This window comes from Hetaerina americana, unplaced genomic scaffold, assembly GCF_022747635.1.
Source record: "Hetaerina americana unplaced genomic scaffold, ioHetAmer1.1.p SCAF_1, whole genome shotgun sequence".
NCBI lineage: Eukaryota > Metazoa > Arthropoda > Insecta > Odonata > Calopterygidae > Hetaerina > Hetaerina americana.
Window position 1 is genome coordinate 110,421,822 of NW_027286069.1, and position 17,980 is coordinate 110,439,801.

Here is a 17,980-nt window from a genome sequence, read left to right on the forward strand (position 1 = left end):
TTCATTCCACGATAAAGGATAAGGTGAAAACGATCCATGATCCTAAACAATGTTTTTCTTTGAATAAACCTAGTATATAATTCATTTTTTTGGCATGGTATGAATTATTGCACTTTACATCAATTTATATGCAAAAAGATGTTTCAATAAAGGAGTGCTTGGTTTTACGCGAAAGATCGCAGAAAGGATAATACTCGCATAATGAGGTTCCACTGTAATTACTTTCCTGACAGTATTTTCAGATAATAGCTTCAAATGCGCTAAACGTGAATATTTCTTCCCAACAACTTCTGGTGTTGCTAGTCACTGCAAACTAAAGCAAAGGCCAACACAAAGAGATTCACTGGTCAACTGGTTTCTGAAAAACACTGTCGATGGTTCAAGTTTCAGCAGTCAGAATCTTATTTTATACAACGTAATTTACAGTATTATGCAAAATAAGACTCATCACAAAATACACACCTAAATCATCAATTTGTTTCTTCCCTTGCAATATTCACATGGTCTTACTGTCAGTTCTACCAGCAATATTAATTTCCTTCTCTATAACTCACAGAGCAAAATGCCAGCAACATGCAATATTTACATTGTGGCCATTTTTATGGTACAACATTATCTCGAGAAAAAAATATCATGAATTAGCTTTCTCCCCATAGGTATAAAATGCTCAGGGTAAATATTCAGGAAAAGTATGGAAAAATACAGAATAGACAGCTCAGAAAAATTATTTAGTCTATCGATATGAGCAAAGTTTTTTGTTTTGCTCCATAACTTGAAAATTAAAAATTGAAATAAACCAATACATTTTTACCTGAAATCAAATTATGATGAAAAAACAAAGTAATAAATTTGAGGGATTACTTCACAGGTGAGGGCAGAGCTCACCTTATACTATGTATATACATTTATACAGCACATGAAATTCACACAATAGGGTTGAATTTCATGTGCAGCATGTTTCAGAGGCCCAGTTCCTTTCTCAAAGCCCTCTTGTGATTTCCCAAGGATATCAGGCACCAAAAAAAGCTGAGAGCACTCAAAGATGTCAGCCAGAATACCATCCAAGCCTCCCCTGGTTAGTAGCCTAGGGTTTTAACCACTCAACTATCATGCCTATATGCTGCAAGAATGGCATTAATAAACTTTACTACTTAAAATGGGGTGCAGCAGACACCCCATGACCATAGATCTAGAGAAGTCATTCAAACTGAAAGAATAGCACCTGAATCATGAAAACTTGCAGGTGGGAAATCGTGCAGTTATTTTAAAACTTGGTTAATGAAGGAAATCCCTCATTTTGGGTAAATGTAAGGGAAGAACGCGACGGAAGGTGGAGCTTGGGTGTCATTCCACGTGGGAATCACAATGGAAACACTCCAATATCACCACTCCCTCTATAACCAGCAGTAGCTTCGGCTACTCCACTGAGAGAATTGTCTTTAATGATTATCTCATTGTTCATCCCCACAAACACATTCATTGACACTGAATACTTTTTCCAGCTGTGAGAGCCTCCATTTACTTGACACCTGCACTTTTGTAAATTTCTCCCGACCGAGAAGTTACTGCTGTCATTTCACTTTAGCGTCTATAACTTTCACTCAGCACTTAAGGTAGTTCACTATTATATGAAAATCTGACCAGCACAAGCATCTTTATAAGAAAACCCCCAAAAGGAAAGCCACGCAAGTATCCCATTTTAGAATATTAAGCCAACTTCAAATAACACACCTGAGGTGAATCACTGACCAAATGCCCGTCTTTCTCATTGAACATATAATTTTATCTTTTGTAATAAATAGGGTGAAGTGGATGCCAGTTGCAATACTAGCCCACTTTTCAAAGCCATCTATTTCCTTCACAAATAACTGCTGTTTACTGCATCTCAGATTGTCACACTAGATCAATTATTGGCTAAATAATAATGTTCTTTAATGTAAAAATTAGTTTATTTGATTTTTTAATTATCATTTACAGATTCAGGTGTGATGTGGTGGAACTGCTCCATCATAACAGAGAGGAAAACTCTCAATTTTTGACTTCATTAAGATTTTTGACTAGTGTCAATGTACTGCATCATTTTCAAGTCAAGACTAGTGTCAATGTACTGCATCATTTTCAAGTCAATCACACTTGAAAATGATGTAATACATCAAAAAGAATCGAAAATAAATCTTTATTAATTGGAAAATTGCTGGAGTTTTAGTCTCTGTTATTGTTAATTATCCACCAAATGATAAACATTTCCAATTAGATTTGTGATTAGACTCACTAGAAAGAAAAATACTTTGCATCCCCCTATTATTAAATGCAGCATTTTTACATAAAATACACTGAATTCCTCGGAGCAAAAGTTCTGCATATTCTCTTTACCATTCCAAAGCATCAACATTTTTTTCCTCTAATAACAGCCAAAACCTCTACCATCAAATTTTCAGGGCTGTCCAGGCCAAAACAGCACTCCCATGGGGTCTGATAATCATCATAGATTTTACAGAATGATAGACATTCATACAGTCATGCAGTAATAAATGTGTGTGATATCAAGAGGTATTTCTATTTTCCTAATGAGAGAGAGCATACTCACCTCTGGAACACTTTTAGTCACTTCTGTTAAGACCTCAGGGGGTTGCAATGACTTCTGAAAATCTTCCTTTCCCGTTTCAGCGGAGTTATTGTTTCCACCTCCTTCTGGCATTGCTGGTGAGTCTCCAAATTTGATTTTTCCAACGGCAAACTAGAATAATAACAATAATTATATATCAAAAATATTAATTTGTTATATATATGTTACTACAAATACAAAAACCTACCAAATGGTGAACACATTCATTCACATGGATATAGATACAAGTAAAAGAGAAAGGAACACATACAAAAAGATGAACAAGGGAATAGCAGGGAAGATGGAATCGAGCAAATCACAAGTGCAAAAAAGTTTCCTTGACTGGGAGTTGAGCCACGGATCTTCGACTTTCCAGGTTGATGCTCTCAACTGCTTGAGGTGTCGAGGGCACATAATTTACACTGAAATCTGAAGGGGATTTACGCAACCAACTGCCCTGATTCCTTGGTCAAGAGAGAGCACTCAGGAGCTGTATGACCCACCAAAGGAGAAATGGACGAGGACACAAGAGGAAAGGCTAGTAGGGGAAGCAATCAAACACTGTCATAAAAGATAGGAACAGTGTGTTTCATGGCACGCATAGGCAGAAGAAGGAAACAAGCCGCATTGGCCAAGTACACATTCAAACACAAAAACCCACCAGATGGCAAACAGATGTAAGGAAATTCACATGGATACAGATGTAAGGAAAAGCACAGCAAGCAGTGACAGTGGATAGCATAGTTATCCTGACAACACAGCCCTAGTTTGCATCCAGAAAGCAAAAGCGTGCATATGCCAGGGATGGCATAAACCTTTATGCAATTGAGAGCCAAAGTTTATGAAATATGCGTATACTCTTGACTCGCATGACAACCCATCGAGTGATATAGAGGTATCAACTATTTTATGTCTATAAGAGGCATAGGGTGTTTTATAATAATAAACAATCATTTTGAAAAGGGATAAAACAATTATTTGTTTTGAAGTTAAAATGTTTTATTAGAGCTTATAAGAAAGGTAATTAATGAATTAAATATCATAGGAAATCTCTGTCAGTCATTTATTAGAGCTCCTCCTCCTTGGGATTAAAAATCATTTTTGCTAGAGGAATCATGTTACATTTGCAATTCATCTTGTTTGTTCTCCTTGAGTTAAGAAAAAATTAATCATTAGATTAATCATTCCCAAAGGAAACTCACATGTAAGCAAATAAAACATCAAATTTCAATAAAAGAAAGAGAGCACTCTAGAAGAGGTGGTATCAAAGCAATGGCAAACAATCAAAATTCTGACTCATGTGGATGACCATGTAAACTTGCTCTGCCACGTATGGGACACACAAGAGAACAATGTATTGCATGATTCATTGCGAATGGAAACAGAAGGCAGAAAATGTTTGATAACTCGAAGTCAAAGGCATCGCTCCGAGGCCACTCATGAATACGGCACTCTTCTTTGTCTCTCCAGCTTGGTCATATCACTTTTAGCTGCCATTTCAACCCTGTAATCTTAACTCACCCTGGCAATGCCTGCAGTACCCTTTCAGATCTGTGTGGCAAAATAATTACTCCCACGTACCACTTTGGGCCCATGTGCTGTAGGTTCTCCACCCCCAGGATAGACACTTGCTCTAGACACATAAATGCTGCCACATAAATATACAAGGGTAGTTTTAAAAGTCCATACAAAGTTATGGATGGGTGATCTTTGATTCCCAATTATTGAATAGTTATTCAAAATAACTACGTATGCTACTTAACCACTTTATGCATAAATGGCAACAAGTTAAGGTAGTACTTCCATCTAATACCATTTTACGGAATACTCTACTGTGGATATTAATGCCTTATATGGGGTTTCAAAGCAAAAAAACATAGTCGAATAGGCATATATATTGGTGGTGGAACTGTTGTTTTTCATTTACATTCCACTTCCAGCTCTTGTCTTAAGTGTTGGTGGAGCCCCAAGAAAACAGAAAACAAACTTACTGACCACTAATAGAAATCAGACATACCGAGTCTCCAGATGGTGCAGTCATGGGCTTATTCCTATCGGGAGCGAACTTGGAGGGGGCAACTGAGGATAGGGTGGAGCCAAACAGCCCCTGCATCGGCTCCTGATGCTGAGTGGATGGCATAGGATGGACCGGTTGTTGGGTGGACGCCGCAGGAAATGTGAAAGAGGGCACTTGCTGTTGCGATGCTATTGGTGCTGTGGAGGTCACTTGAGGAGTTTGCGCCAGTGCTGTCAGAGTTGTAGTAGGGAACACGGTTGCCAAGGAAGCCGTGAATGAGAAGCTTTGCGCTGATGAAGACAAAGGTACGTCTTTCGATGGCACAGCAGGAGCACCAAGAGACCCAAATCTGGAGAACCAACATAAATTCATATTAATTGCACATACAAACCCTCGTCAGGGTAATTCATACTGGATATGGGTAACTCATTCTCAAACTCATTTGCATGCAAAAAGATACATATAAGGTCATCACTTCACAGTTGAAGGGGGCTAAGGTCCTTGAAAATATCTGACTTCCAAATAAACAAAATTAGACAATATCTTAGGAAGATGTATTTTGACAATGAAATCAAAATTCCATTTTATCCGTACATCAGTGCACATTTTCAGCATTTGATGATGAAAGCTGCTAATTCAACATTCTGAATCTATGATTAAAAGGAAAATTTCATCCAAAAGTTTTTTCTTCTAAAAAAATAACATTTTAAAACAATTACTCATGTATGTCAGCCCCTATAAAGAGACTTTTTTGACAAATACACTTAAAAAGGTAGGAGAGGGAGCAGTAATGTAAATGGGTTAGGGAAGAATTCAAATATGGCAGAGCAATACAGAATGCCACTAGTGATGGAGTTATGAAATACTTAAACTCGCAATCTCAGTTAGCCAGGAAAAGATTCGCGCTAAGAAAGAATACATTGTAGGAGAGGGAGCAGTAATTTCAATGGCTAAGGGAAGAATTCAAATATGGCAGAGCAATACAGAATGCCACTAGTGATGGAGTTATGAAATACTTAAACTCGCTATCTCAGTTAGCCAGGAAAAGATTCCCGCTAAGAAAGAATACATGGTATGACTAGGAGTTAACTACACAATGTTAGCATTTCAAGAACACTTGAGGGAGACTATTCATATTGCACTTAAGTTGAAATTATGAGGAATAAAAATTACTTCTGATGCAAATAAGATGAAGCATGAAAAACACAAAAACTGGTGACTGAGAATGGGGTCATTTGCACTGCCTCGACACAACAGGTATAAGAGTCATGGCCCCTGAATGATAAGGAAAAAGTATTGAAATTTGCTGCATAAAATCAAAAATTAAAATATTGCAAGGTCTGCCGAAAATTTAGTTTCTGCTGCAGTTTAAGTTATGGCTTTTCTCAGTTTTGATAATCTGTTGAATATTAAGAACATATTGCTCCCCCTAGTGGGTACATATAGTACAATTCAGTATGCTATAATGATTTTTTGACATGATGTTAACATGATGATGGCAATGGTAATAAATTAATAATGTAAGCCCTGCCAGTATTTAAAGGGGACTTCAAAGGACAAGACATGTAGAGACAGCTAAACACTCGCTTTAATCTAATTTAAACTGGTTCCATGAGACAATACTGAAGCTTCAGATGAGCAAGTGAATGGTCGAAAACGTTGTGATACTTAGATGCTTGACCATTGGGGCAATGAGCCAGAAAACAGAAACAAGCCTGCTTTGCTCAGACAAGTGGCTACCGCTATAGCTGGAAAGCCAAGGCAAAGCATGATGTAGGCAAATGCAAGGGACAGCAATGTCAACCACTGCTACCACAAAGCAAATAAACTGGGAAAAATTAATGCAGGATGTAAACCCAAAACAAACTCATCATTGGAAAACATCCTGAGGTTGAATTTATCAAACTGCAGAGAATTATCGACCAAAAAAGAGTGATTTTGACCAACAAGAAGCTAGCAGGCAGAGAAATACAAATAATTATCAGAATAAAAAGCAACTGAAATCAAAAAACCATAAGCCACATCAAACAAGAGACACTAAACTGACATCCAAAGTCTTCCTGCCCCTGAACTGGAAATGCAACCATTAGGGGTAAACAAAAACCAGCAAACATAGGCGGAATCAACCTGGCGCACACAATGCCACTTCCAAAACTGAGGTTTTATAAAAACACAGAGAATTCAATGGGTATAAAGATATAGAGGAAAGCTGTGGGTAATAGGCTTGAAAACCACATTGATGGCACAAGCACATTAGAAAATTTCAACTCTGACTTGTGCAGCTGTGCAACAGCACAAGTTGTACACAAAGAAAAAGCAGTCACACATCAACTAATTCAAAGATATCATCCGTAAATTCCTATATATCATAACATTTCCAATATGACAATTGCAAGTAGCAAATAAATACATATTGTAGACTAAATTAGAACTTAGCTATAGTTTCTTTAGTAAGTGCAGCATCCCAATATTTACCCAGTAAATTCGTAATTGAATACATCTATTATTTCAGGCAATCAGACAGATAAAATGCATACTTAAATAAAGTTTTCTAACATGGATTTTTTTTTACATTCAATTCAAATTCATCTAAGATTCCATTCAAGATATGGCTTATAGGGAAAGGCTGATTCGGCCCATCTCAAATTATCACAGTTAAGGTAAGCATTTGGGGCAAGCAAAAAACATGAGGGATATACACAAGAAAAATACAATACATTAATATTAATTCTATCTCTTACAATAAGATTCTCAAATGAAACTTTTATAACTGAGTTCAAGGTATGGAAGAGATATGTATGACTTACCTCATTGAAACTTTTTCATTTGTTAATTTGATCTCCCTGTAAACTTATACACTTGATCCAGCAATGTTCCAATGTCTTGATTCCATATCGAAAATTAGACTCCTTCAGGCCTAAAATGACCCGTCTACTTTGGCTGTAAGGTTCTTTGTTTGAAGAGAATCTCCATCCACCAAGGAAAATTTGAGGATGGAAGATATTGAAATCTGATGGAGCCTATTCAGGTGAATAATTCAGATGTGGGGCAACGACTTGCATTTTAGTTTCCATGCAACGACAGTTTTGCATAGATATGCATTGTCTTGATGAAAGAAGACTTTCTTCCTTGCCAAACCCGATCTTTTTCCGTGTATCTTTTGCTGTAGTTGGTCCAAGAGGTTGGTTAGTTTTGTCCAGTGGGAAGATCTATTGCCAGAGTCCCTTTAGTATCCCATCACCTTTCCGGCCCACAGCATAACCTTTGCTTCCTTTGGTGGTGGTGAATTAACATGTTTCAACTGCTTTTGACAACTGTTTTGTTTCTTGTTTTCTGTTTAGTAGTGGACCTAAGTTTCATTAAGTGGTCACAAACTGTTAAAAGAAAATTCTGTTGGTAGCTCTTAAAATGGGTCAAACATCGTTCAGAAATTTCCATTCTCATGTATTTGCGATCCTGCCTCAAGAGATGAGATCCCTACAAATTTAGCAATTTCTCGCACTTTCAATTGGCAATCCTCCATGACCATTTTATGCACTTTAGCAATTATTTCTGGGGTAGTGGTACATTTTGGCGTTCCACAACGCAGATCATCATCTAAGATGTCCTGACCAAACTTAAACTCATTGAAATGAAATAAAATAATTCACTTTGTAATTCCACACACTTTTGTGTGTGGAATTACAAAGTAAATTATTTCATTTCATTTCAATATGCTATGGAAATTCCATAAAGTTATGCCCAAGACAACAAACTTTCACTTGTTTGTTCACTTGGCAACAGTTGAATAAGAAGGAGCAGAGTCCCCCAGAGTGTTCTGAAAGTCAGTTTGAATTTCCTTCCCTTTCATACCTTTTCTTATGAAGTATTTAATCACTGCTCGAATCTCAATTTTTTCCATCTTCTCAAATCTGCACCACAGATGCCTTCCCAGAGCCTGAACACGTAACTTGTTTACTCATTAAGGTTTACTTATTACCGCATGGAAAACTTGTGCTAGCTGACATCTGGTGATGATTCCAAGAATCTTTCAATCTACCCTTGTAACTAAGCACTGTATGACTCACTCATCACAATAAAATTGGCAGATATGGGCAACGAGGTGACTCCATTAGGTTGGGCATCATACAGGTATGCTAACACTAATGGACAGAAAAGGACCGACTTTTTTGTCTTATGAAATCATCATAATTTTTAAAAGTCAATTTCTTTCCAACCAAAGCCATTCCAAAGCAATTTTTTCATCTTTGAATGTCAAACTAAAGAATTTTGAATAGATAATGTTGAGGTTACACACATCGTAATTACATTCATTTTGATTCTTATAACTAAAGCCAGGAAATTCACAGGGGAACATTTATCCACTGCTCTCCTCATATCATTGCTTAGTGATATGCCCAACAACATTCATGGTGGATGCTGCACCAGAGGGTACACTCACCCAAACGAATTGCTCGCCGGACTCCCAGAGAGCCACCCCTTCCCCACATCTGTCTTGGCTGTTTGAGATCCAAAGAGGGACGATGGCGCAGCAGAAGGAAGGGGTGCAAAACTCGGAGCTGTGGTTGCCAATGGAAAGGGTGACGCTTGCCCCTGCAGGAATGCACTTGAAGCAGGGGGGAATGCCGCCACCGCTTGACTCTGAGGGGGTACTCCAAAGGAGGGGGGTGGAGCTGCTGGAGCAGGCCCACAGAGCGTCAGCACCTCTCCAATCCCAGGGATGCCTTGCGGAGGCGAGCAGAGATCTTGCGCCGCTCCTGGTCGCAGATTGATAATGCTGAAGGAGCATAGGAGTCCGTGGTGGGAGAGGATGAGGAGGAGAGGAGCAGGAGGAATCGACTGGTTCTCACCTGAAGGAAACAATCACATGTTTAAAGACTCATCAAAAGACAAACCTAAAAACTTGGCGCTGTGTACCCTTTGTATGGATTTGCTTTTTGAGTAAAGGTCTGAGGCATTTCCCTTCTTTTTTTTAAATTGAATATTATTTGTTTTTGGTACATTTATAGTTTGTTAACATTGACCATTTTTCCAAGAGCAAAAATCAGCTATCATGCTTAGCTTGCCACAGGTTAGGGTACCTGAGGCTCATTGCCAGAGTTGCATCATCTGCATACAGAACTATGTTGTTATTCTCAATATAAACATATCAATGATATGTTTATATTGAGAATCAATCAACAGACCAATAATATATAGTATAAATAATAAAGGTCCAAAAAGGCTACCTGGAGGTACCATGGCACCAATTGTTTCTATGGGTGATAAGTGTTTTATCATTATGCTGTTGACCCCAATGCCAGAAACCTCCACTATCTGTTTCCTGTCCTTTAAATATGATTGAAGCCACTTATGGGAAATTTCCCTGATCCCATAATATTCACATTTACTTGGAAGAATTTTATGGTAGACACATGAAAGATCATAGAATACACCAACTGAGTATTCCTTTGGGTCCCAAGAAATCATCATCTTCTCTGGAAAACTTGCAAGATGGTACCTTTTCCCTTTTGAAATCAAAATTGTTCCATACTTAAAATTTTATTTTTGATGATATATTTCATAAGCCTGTCTCTCATTAAGGAGTTAGAGATTTGATAAAAATTAGACAATAAGGACACTGGTTGGTAATTTTCCATATCATCCTCATCCCCTTTTTTATGAATAAGTTTTATCTTTGCTATTTTAGATAGTCTGGAAGCTCGCCATTTGTAAAGGACTCATTTATCATAAATGTTAAGGGTTTGCTCATTACCTAGGAGCATTTTTTTATAATCAGAGTAGGGATACCATCGATTCCAACAGATGGCTTTACTTTTAAGGCTTATGATGCACTTCAAGACCTCATCCTCTCATCATATTAAACTTCTAAAATGCTTCGTGGATGTCTCCATTTTTTGGGTTCCCGCCGCGTTGGTAGTCATGCTTGACGACAGTTTCGCCTGGATTCGACCAGGCGTCTTCAGGTCGAAGTTCGCTTTGACCTGAAGACGCCTGGTGGAATCCAGGCGAAACTGTCGTCAAGCATGACTACCAATGCGGCGGGAACCCGAAAAATGGAGACATCCATGAATCCTGAACGCCACGGAAGACTACGATCCAACATTCTAAAATGCTTCGTCCTAAAACTAAATAAACTGGGAGTTTTACTGAATCCAAGGCACTAACAGAGTCACAATATACTTTTTGTGCATATCTAGTACTTAAGACTTAATGGTGACACAAACATAGAATCATAATTCTGGTCCTAGGAAAATAGAAATCATGCTGATCGTATATTTGTCAATCAGCTGAACATTAACTTGGAAGAGGGCATAGCAATGCAAACTATATTTCATTAAAATTCCATTAGTATTTAAATCTAGACTGCTGACTTGATTTGACTCAAACCAAACGAGCATTCAGGCTTCGCAGAACCCTAGTAAATACCTGCATGAGCATGAAATGCCGACACATTCTCCACCTGAAGATCATGTGTTCATATTCAAACCTTGGCCATGAATTAACAATGTTATTTTTGGAAAATTGAATTTCTATTTTTATAATATAAACACATTTTTCATCTGCAAACACCTTCCTGTCAGTGATATTAAAGAGAATTCACAGGAAGGTGAAAGCTAATGTATCTTCCCTAATTTAGTTCCTTTCTATGACTATAAGTCCCACATTTTATGAGCAGAAATAAGGATACTATCATATCTTTAATTCAACGTCTGAAAATTTCCAAAAATAAACAATTTAAAAAATTTAGTTTCATTGGAAAGTGTTTCCATTAGATTCTTTTTGCAGTCATAGATATCACTCAAGGCTTATGCTTATTCTGAAATGAGTGGTGTCAACTCGGGGCATGCAGGTGACGAGAATACATACCCCAAGGGAGAGGGGTGGTGGAGCTAGTGTCCAAGGCCATTCCAACGGCATACATCTCCTCCCGCAATGGCGAGAGGGGGAGCTCAGCACGGGAGGCATCCTCCAGCGTCCATTGCTCCCACACTAGAGGATCAGCACCAACCCCATCCAGCAATGGTGATGCCAACACGCCCACCTCCATGCTATTTGCTGATGACATCAACAGGACATTCCTGTAGGGGAGATTGATTGATTCTGGGTGGGTCTTTTAAAGGAGCCCTGGGCTCTTAGAGCTCTTGCTTCATTGTGCCAAGCCATGTCTAGCCTGCTTACAAACAGAGGACCATAATATGGACTGGGTATTCAAAGCAAGCCTGCAAATAACTTTCATGAATCTATCACAGCATTTAATAGCCACATCCACCAAGCACAAAGGAACACATGCAAAATATATTTATTCACATGATATTTACAATAACTCTAATACGTAGGAAAAATGTCAAAAAATGTTGAGGATTTTTGTATGGCTGCTAACAATGCCAAAATTAAAGCACTCATCATCTAGGAAGATAGCGCCTAGTTGGAGGTGAATTGTTCTTGAGAATTAGGACTGATAAAGATAGCCCAAATCAATTATTTTATCACCAAGCCAGCCTAAAATAGAAAAGTAAAGGCCGTGATAAAAAAATATGTTTCTCATCTTTTATATGCATATTTATCCACCTGCAAAACTCAAGATGGTGGGTATTGAAAATGTCATTAGCCTTGGGAAAAATTTCAGCAGTATCAAGAAAAAATGTTTCCCTCTTCAGCTCCCTTAACAGCACTTATTGAAGCCTCAACGGTAAACCCTAAATTCATGCACTACGGGAAGTTCAATCTCATAAAATTTCTTCTTACACATACGTGGACTCCTTGGAAAAACCAAGAGACCACTCATAGTATCGGAAAAGGTTTGTATTTAGTATACCTCATCTCTCACTAGGCTTCTGTTTAAGTTTTAGTTATATTCATCACGTGTTTTCATTTTCTGAGTTAATTGAAATAATGAACTTTTGTTTATTTAGATAAATGGACACAATGACTTTCATGTGGTGATTAAACACTTATATTAAAAAAGCTAAACATCGAAAGAGATTAAAGTCAAGTTGGATGAAGTTACTGGCAATTCTGCTCCCACAAGCAACAAAGGCAATTGTGTGGTCGATTCGGAGGCTGGTTTGGCACCCTTTCTTCGCAACCCTGACAAGTTTGTGTCGATAAATAACTATTGACAATACATGGATATGTGCAATACTTAACTCCAGAGACAAAGGAACAGTTAAACCGCATTTTTACAGGCAATCCAGCTCCGAAGAAAGCCAAGATGGTACACTCAGCAGACAAGGTTAAGATCATGTATTTACTTATTTAATATGTCATTGGGGCGAGATTGAGACTTTTTAGTCCCTTCTTCCACCTAACTCCTAAACATTGTATTGCAGACAGTTACAAACATCCCTTGGAAACAATTATGGTCAGTATATTTTGGTTTCAACTTTTGAACGCTTGCACATCTACATCTACATAACATCCCGCAAGCCACCGCAAGGGCGTATAGCTGGGGGTTTTAGGTCACCAACCGTAAGTTGCAGAGGTATATATCTGTTTTATTGCAGCATATTTGTTTGTTTGTTCATTTAACTATAGATATATTTGTTTATTTTTAGGTTTCCCCTTCCATCCCTCGTCTCTCTCTGCAGGAGAGACCCTCCTGCTGCCAACAGCGGTCTGTGTCTACATGTGTCCTTTGGGTTGGAGATGATTTTATGTTGCCCATCCATGTCGTAGTGGAATTTTGCCTTCTTTCTTTTCAAATTCTAGCTTGCACATTATTGAATAAATTTTTACCACATTCTAAGGTGCATGTGTTTGTTAGTTGATAGTATATGTATTTGCATGCGTGTAAGTTAAAAAGGTTATTGCATGAATGTATACATCACTATGGGAGTAGGTTTACATAAATATGTTGATTTTATATGTTGTTTTGTTCTCTTATATGGGTGACAACTGAACACCCCAGACACATCCGCTTGTGGTGGAATGTGGAGTTTTACGTATATATTAAAATTTGTCCATTTGTAAGTAAACTAGCAACAGGTAAAATCAAATAAAAATATATAAAAATGGTACCAGCTGGTATAAAATGTCAAATCACTTAAAAGTGATGTTAAATTATTGCAAATAATATAACATAGAGTTAAAAGGGAAATACCATGAGCTCATCTGATGGTGAACTAAGAGGAATTCGTGGGAGGTTCTGCAATCAGCAAGTCAGCTGTCATTTCTGTCAAAATGGAGAGTAAAGAAGAGCCTGCCATTTGACCTTCCTGTCCACTCCATGGGTTGGTGTGCCCATTTTTATAAATGCAACCTGAGCCCAGGCAGATGTAAAATATTCGATGCAGCCAAATGGCCAAGAAATCAAATCGGTATGCATAGCTCTGTGTGAGGGAGGGTGAAACACTGATGAGTAGAAGATGATGGGCAAACAATTATTGTGTAGATGAGTGTGGATATTAAGTAAATTGTAATATGCATCTCATTTATATCTCATGAATTTATGCTGAGAAAGTGAGGCAGAGGGAAGAAAAGAACAGGCACTTTAAATGGAATTAAAGGAACTGTGCCCAGCAAAATAATTAGTAATTGTAATATGAGGATTTGGGTTGAAAGATATTTTGTGCCACTTAATTTATAAGCTCAGGAGTAGAGAATTGTGTAGTGCCAGGGACCATTTAAAACCTACCTCATTACGGTAGACTATTACTTATAATAATTTATGTGATTAGAACATACAGTGTCACTTCACGCAACAGGCATAACTGATTCTAGAATCTTCCTCGCAAATTGAAGCACTCTTAACACAAGTTTGAAAAAAATGTGTGATCACTAGCGTCACTAAGGTGCATGCACAATGAGTGCCTAACACAAACTGAAGTAGCAGGTATGCAATCATTCCGCTAATTCTACTCTCCTCAACACTTGCTATGCAAGAAAAAGTCACATGTCAAGAAAGTTATTTTCGGGGAAAATACTTCTGCTCACAATGCAAAATACTCACTATGTGAGGTGCTTGTTAAGTGAAAATCCACTATACCTATTTGACCGGGCGATATCCCAAAAACAGTAATCATCATGCCTTTCACACTCCGATTTTTTATTCATGCCGTTTGGTATAAGAAATGTGTCTCAAACCTTTCAAAGGTTCATTGCCGAGATGTTAAGGGGTTTAAGACCGTTCTTAGATATATTTAAATGGCCTTTTAGTCGCCTCTATGGGCATTAAAGAAAATGAGCGCCACCAAAGTGGACTGTTTGTGGTAGTACTGAGTGTTGGTGAATCTTGCTAAGTGCATGTTAGGTGTGCCAGAAGTGCCCTTCTTCGGTTATGGTGATGATTCATTTCATATAACTGAATCTACAACCTTGGCACCCCTCTAATTCCAGAACACTGCAATTTTTTAAACAAGAATACAAATATCTATTGAGTCAAAGTGACGTGGGGGTTTCTCCAAAACCCCCACTATCGGTTGACTCTCCCAAGGAGTGCCCCCTAGCATTCCAGACAATGTATGGTGATGTAGTGCGGGTTTCTCGGAAATCAAGGCAAGACAATGTCCGCTACCCAATTCCCTTGTTGCTACAATGTTGCTACTATGTAGCTACTTTGAAGTCCCTCCACTCGAAGGCGCGATGCCATATAAAGTAAGACGCTCCTGAAGCAGGGACCCCATTCCTCACCTTGTACCCAGCCTCTGAGTCCGTCGGTCGTAGGCTCCTATGACCACACCAGAGATGCCCTGCCTTGCCCCGCTCGCTCGTCCCTACTCCCTGGTGCCTGAGCCCCATTGCTTGATAAGGGTTAAATAAAAGACTCATCAACCGAATACTACTCGCTCAATCTGTGCTACGCTCCCACCAATGATGTTGCGGCCGCCAACCACGCGACAAAGGCTTTGGTTAGATCAATGAGGATACAAGAGCTCAAGCAATAATGAGCCGGACGGCACATGAAATGCACACGTCAGGGTATGGGGGCCGGATCCTTTTCCTGTGGCGCCTATGGTTTCTACCCAGGAAGGTCTAATACCCAAAAAATCACACAGCCTAGGTGAAGGTGCTCACCGCTGAGGGTGCTCACAGCCCAGGCCCTCAGATCAGGCTCTCACACTGAACTACTTCATCCCATATTTTCTTCCATGTGATTTCACAAAAAGTCTTATCTAATGAACCATAATAAGCAATTATATCATTAATTTTCTATCCATATGATTACGCTACCCTCATTATGACTGCAACTTTCCATGTGATGGAATCTTATGCCTGGTTAGCATAATGTACTGGCTATTACATTCAGAATCCTTCTAAAGAGTACTAAGAGTTCAACGTAGTATGTTATTGCATTAAACTTAAAATATGGCTTCTCAATAAACCCCAATTCAAAGACATCGCAAAAATCCTGTGCATAAAAACCACTATATCATTGAATGCTTTGTATTTTCGTTTTTGTCGAATAAAAAAAACGCTCTAAATTATGAAATGTAAATGGAATGTCCTAGGCATACCTATTTACATAATGTAATTTGCTGTAACCACCAGCCAACTGCATTAATAGATACACATTTTGGTAGTAACAGAATTCCTAGGGGGAACTTATATTTCACTTTAAAATTAAGGACTGTTAACTGATATGTTACCACTTAAATACTTGAATAAATATATACCAACATTTTTGCATGACAAGTTCAATTTCACCAATTGTAGCCCCTGAATACTGATACTGGCAGTGTCAAATACGAAGGTATTTAGTCAAAGAACTGGAGGTGGTGCCGTAACAAGAACTTTGAAGGAGTCATCCGGTAATGTGCAATTTCTAAGTGCACAAATCATTCACCATTTAATGCCAATCAATGTAAATTATTTTTACACTTTTAAATTAAGGTAGCAGGTAACCAAGTCCTGGTTTAAACCATTCAGAATATCACTTGCTTCACTTAAGAAATTTATTTCACTGACATATCAAAGTACCTCCATTAAATATTTATAAATAATACTACAGACATACCACTTTGGAATGTGAGAAAGATAATACTGCGGGGGCCTCAGTTCTCCAGAGCTGTAGCAAATGTCATCATAATTGAGATAAGATTCTGATTCTCCTTTTGGGGTGTTCACAATATACAATCCTGAAAATTAAAATTGTTTGTATTATTTTACTCATTTCTGTAAATACATAATGTTTCAGCAGTGAGATTAAAAAAACACAATGGTATTTTGGGAAACAATTCAAAATGCTCAGCAAAATAATTTTTACTTTTCGTGGAATGATGAAATTATGATTTGAATAGAGTTCTATCATCCAAATTCATATTCATAGTATTGACATATTCAGGACAAAATTGTCTATACTCTGAATAAAAAATGAACGGCCAGTTGTTGAACAGAAACATTTTAATTCTCCATTTTGCACTTGATTATAAATATGAATATACATTTCAATATGTGCTTATGCACGCGTACTTACTCAAATATCTACACTATGCAAAACGGGTGTGGGGGAAAGTTTCAGCACATATTGATTTGGGGCACTTGCTTCTCAGGTTTCACTATTTATATTTGCCAAGTGTCAAGCCGAGTCAGCACTGTTTTCAAAGCATGAAGAAAGAATCAAAGACTTTGCGTTTCCACAGGAAAGAGATCCTTTCTTCATGGTTTACAAATGGATTTCCACCAAGTATCAGCCTCAACCATTTCTCAAAAATAAACTTATGTTTTGTTTGGCCAAGCTCTTTTGTATAACTGGCCGGAGGAAAGTTTTAGTCACTCAATTTAAGTACTTCGGACTGTTGGAGAGTTTTCATTTTTTGGGCAGCACTGTAATATTTTTGCTACCTAGCTTTCATTCCCATTTCCTGACCTTTGATTTCAGCTGACATTAGGGTTAAGAGTGTCTCACCATACTGGCAAGGAAAGCTCATCCAAAATATTTCCCAGGACTTATTTGATGCTTTCGATATGATTTCATTTAAGCTCAGGATCCTAAATGCAACAAGCCTCTTCAAGAGCCAAGAAGAGAACAAATCCTATATTACACAGCCATATGCACTTACTTACCTGGCCGTGAGGTACCACTGCCATTATCCGAAGGATTTCCATAAACCGCAGCAAACTGAAATGAGGACAGCCACAGCAGAGAAATGGGTGCAAGGCCAGCAGGCTGTGGGGCTGGAATGACCTTGACCTGCTTTAGATCTGGTTTGAATTGAATGAAGGGCCCATGAGCAGTGCCTATCACCAACTGCTTCCCCTTTGGACTCCAACTGATGCACCTGAGAAGAATAGAATAGGAAATAGAGGGTGGCCTCACCAGGGTGAACCAATTCGCCAGGAACCAGAAGGCAACTATGAAGTGAAGGCACTCACATATGCAATTGAAAGGGGCAGTACATAGTTTGGAACACATGCTT

The 17,980-nt window shown here is 38.3% G+C and overlaps 1 protein-coding gene across 1 annotated transcript in view; it reads right to left on the reverse strand.

The window, feature by feature from the left end:
* The window catches only part of Nup214 (nuclear pore complex protein Nup214), a 61,640-nt gene that overhangs the window by 34,552 nt on the left and 9,108 nt on the right, over positions 1-17,980 (reverse strand). The window contains exons 5-10 of the mRNA XM_071594524.1: positions 17,628-17,842; positions 16,579-16,699; positions 11,493-11,704; positions 9,064-9,472; positions 4,623-4,971; positions 2,588-2,737 (exon numbers count right to left, since the gene is read on the reverse strand). Coding sequence (XP_071450625.1) covers positions 2,588-2,737; positions 4,623-4,971; positions 9,064-9,472; positions 11,493-11,704; positions 16,579-16,699; positions 17,628-17,842 — 1,456 coding nt within the window. The remainder of the gene's footprint in view (positions 1-2,587; positions 2,738-4,622; positions 4,972-9,063; positions 9,473-11,492; positions 11,705-16,578; positions 16,700-17,627; positions 17,843-17,980) is intronic.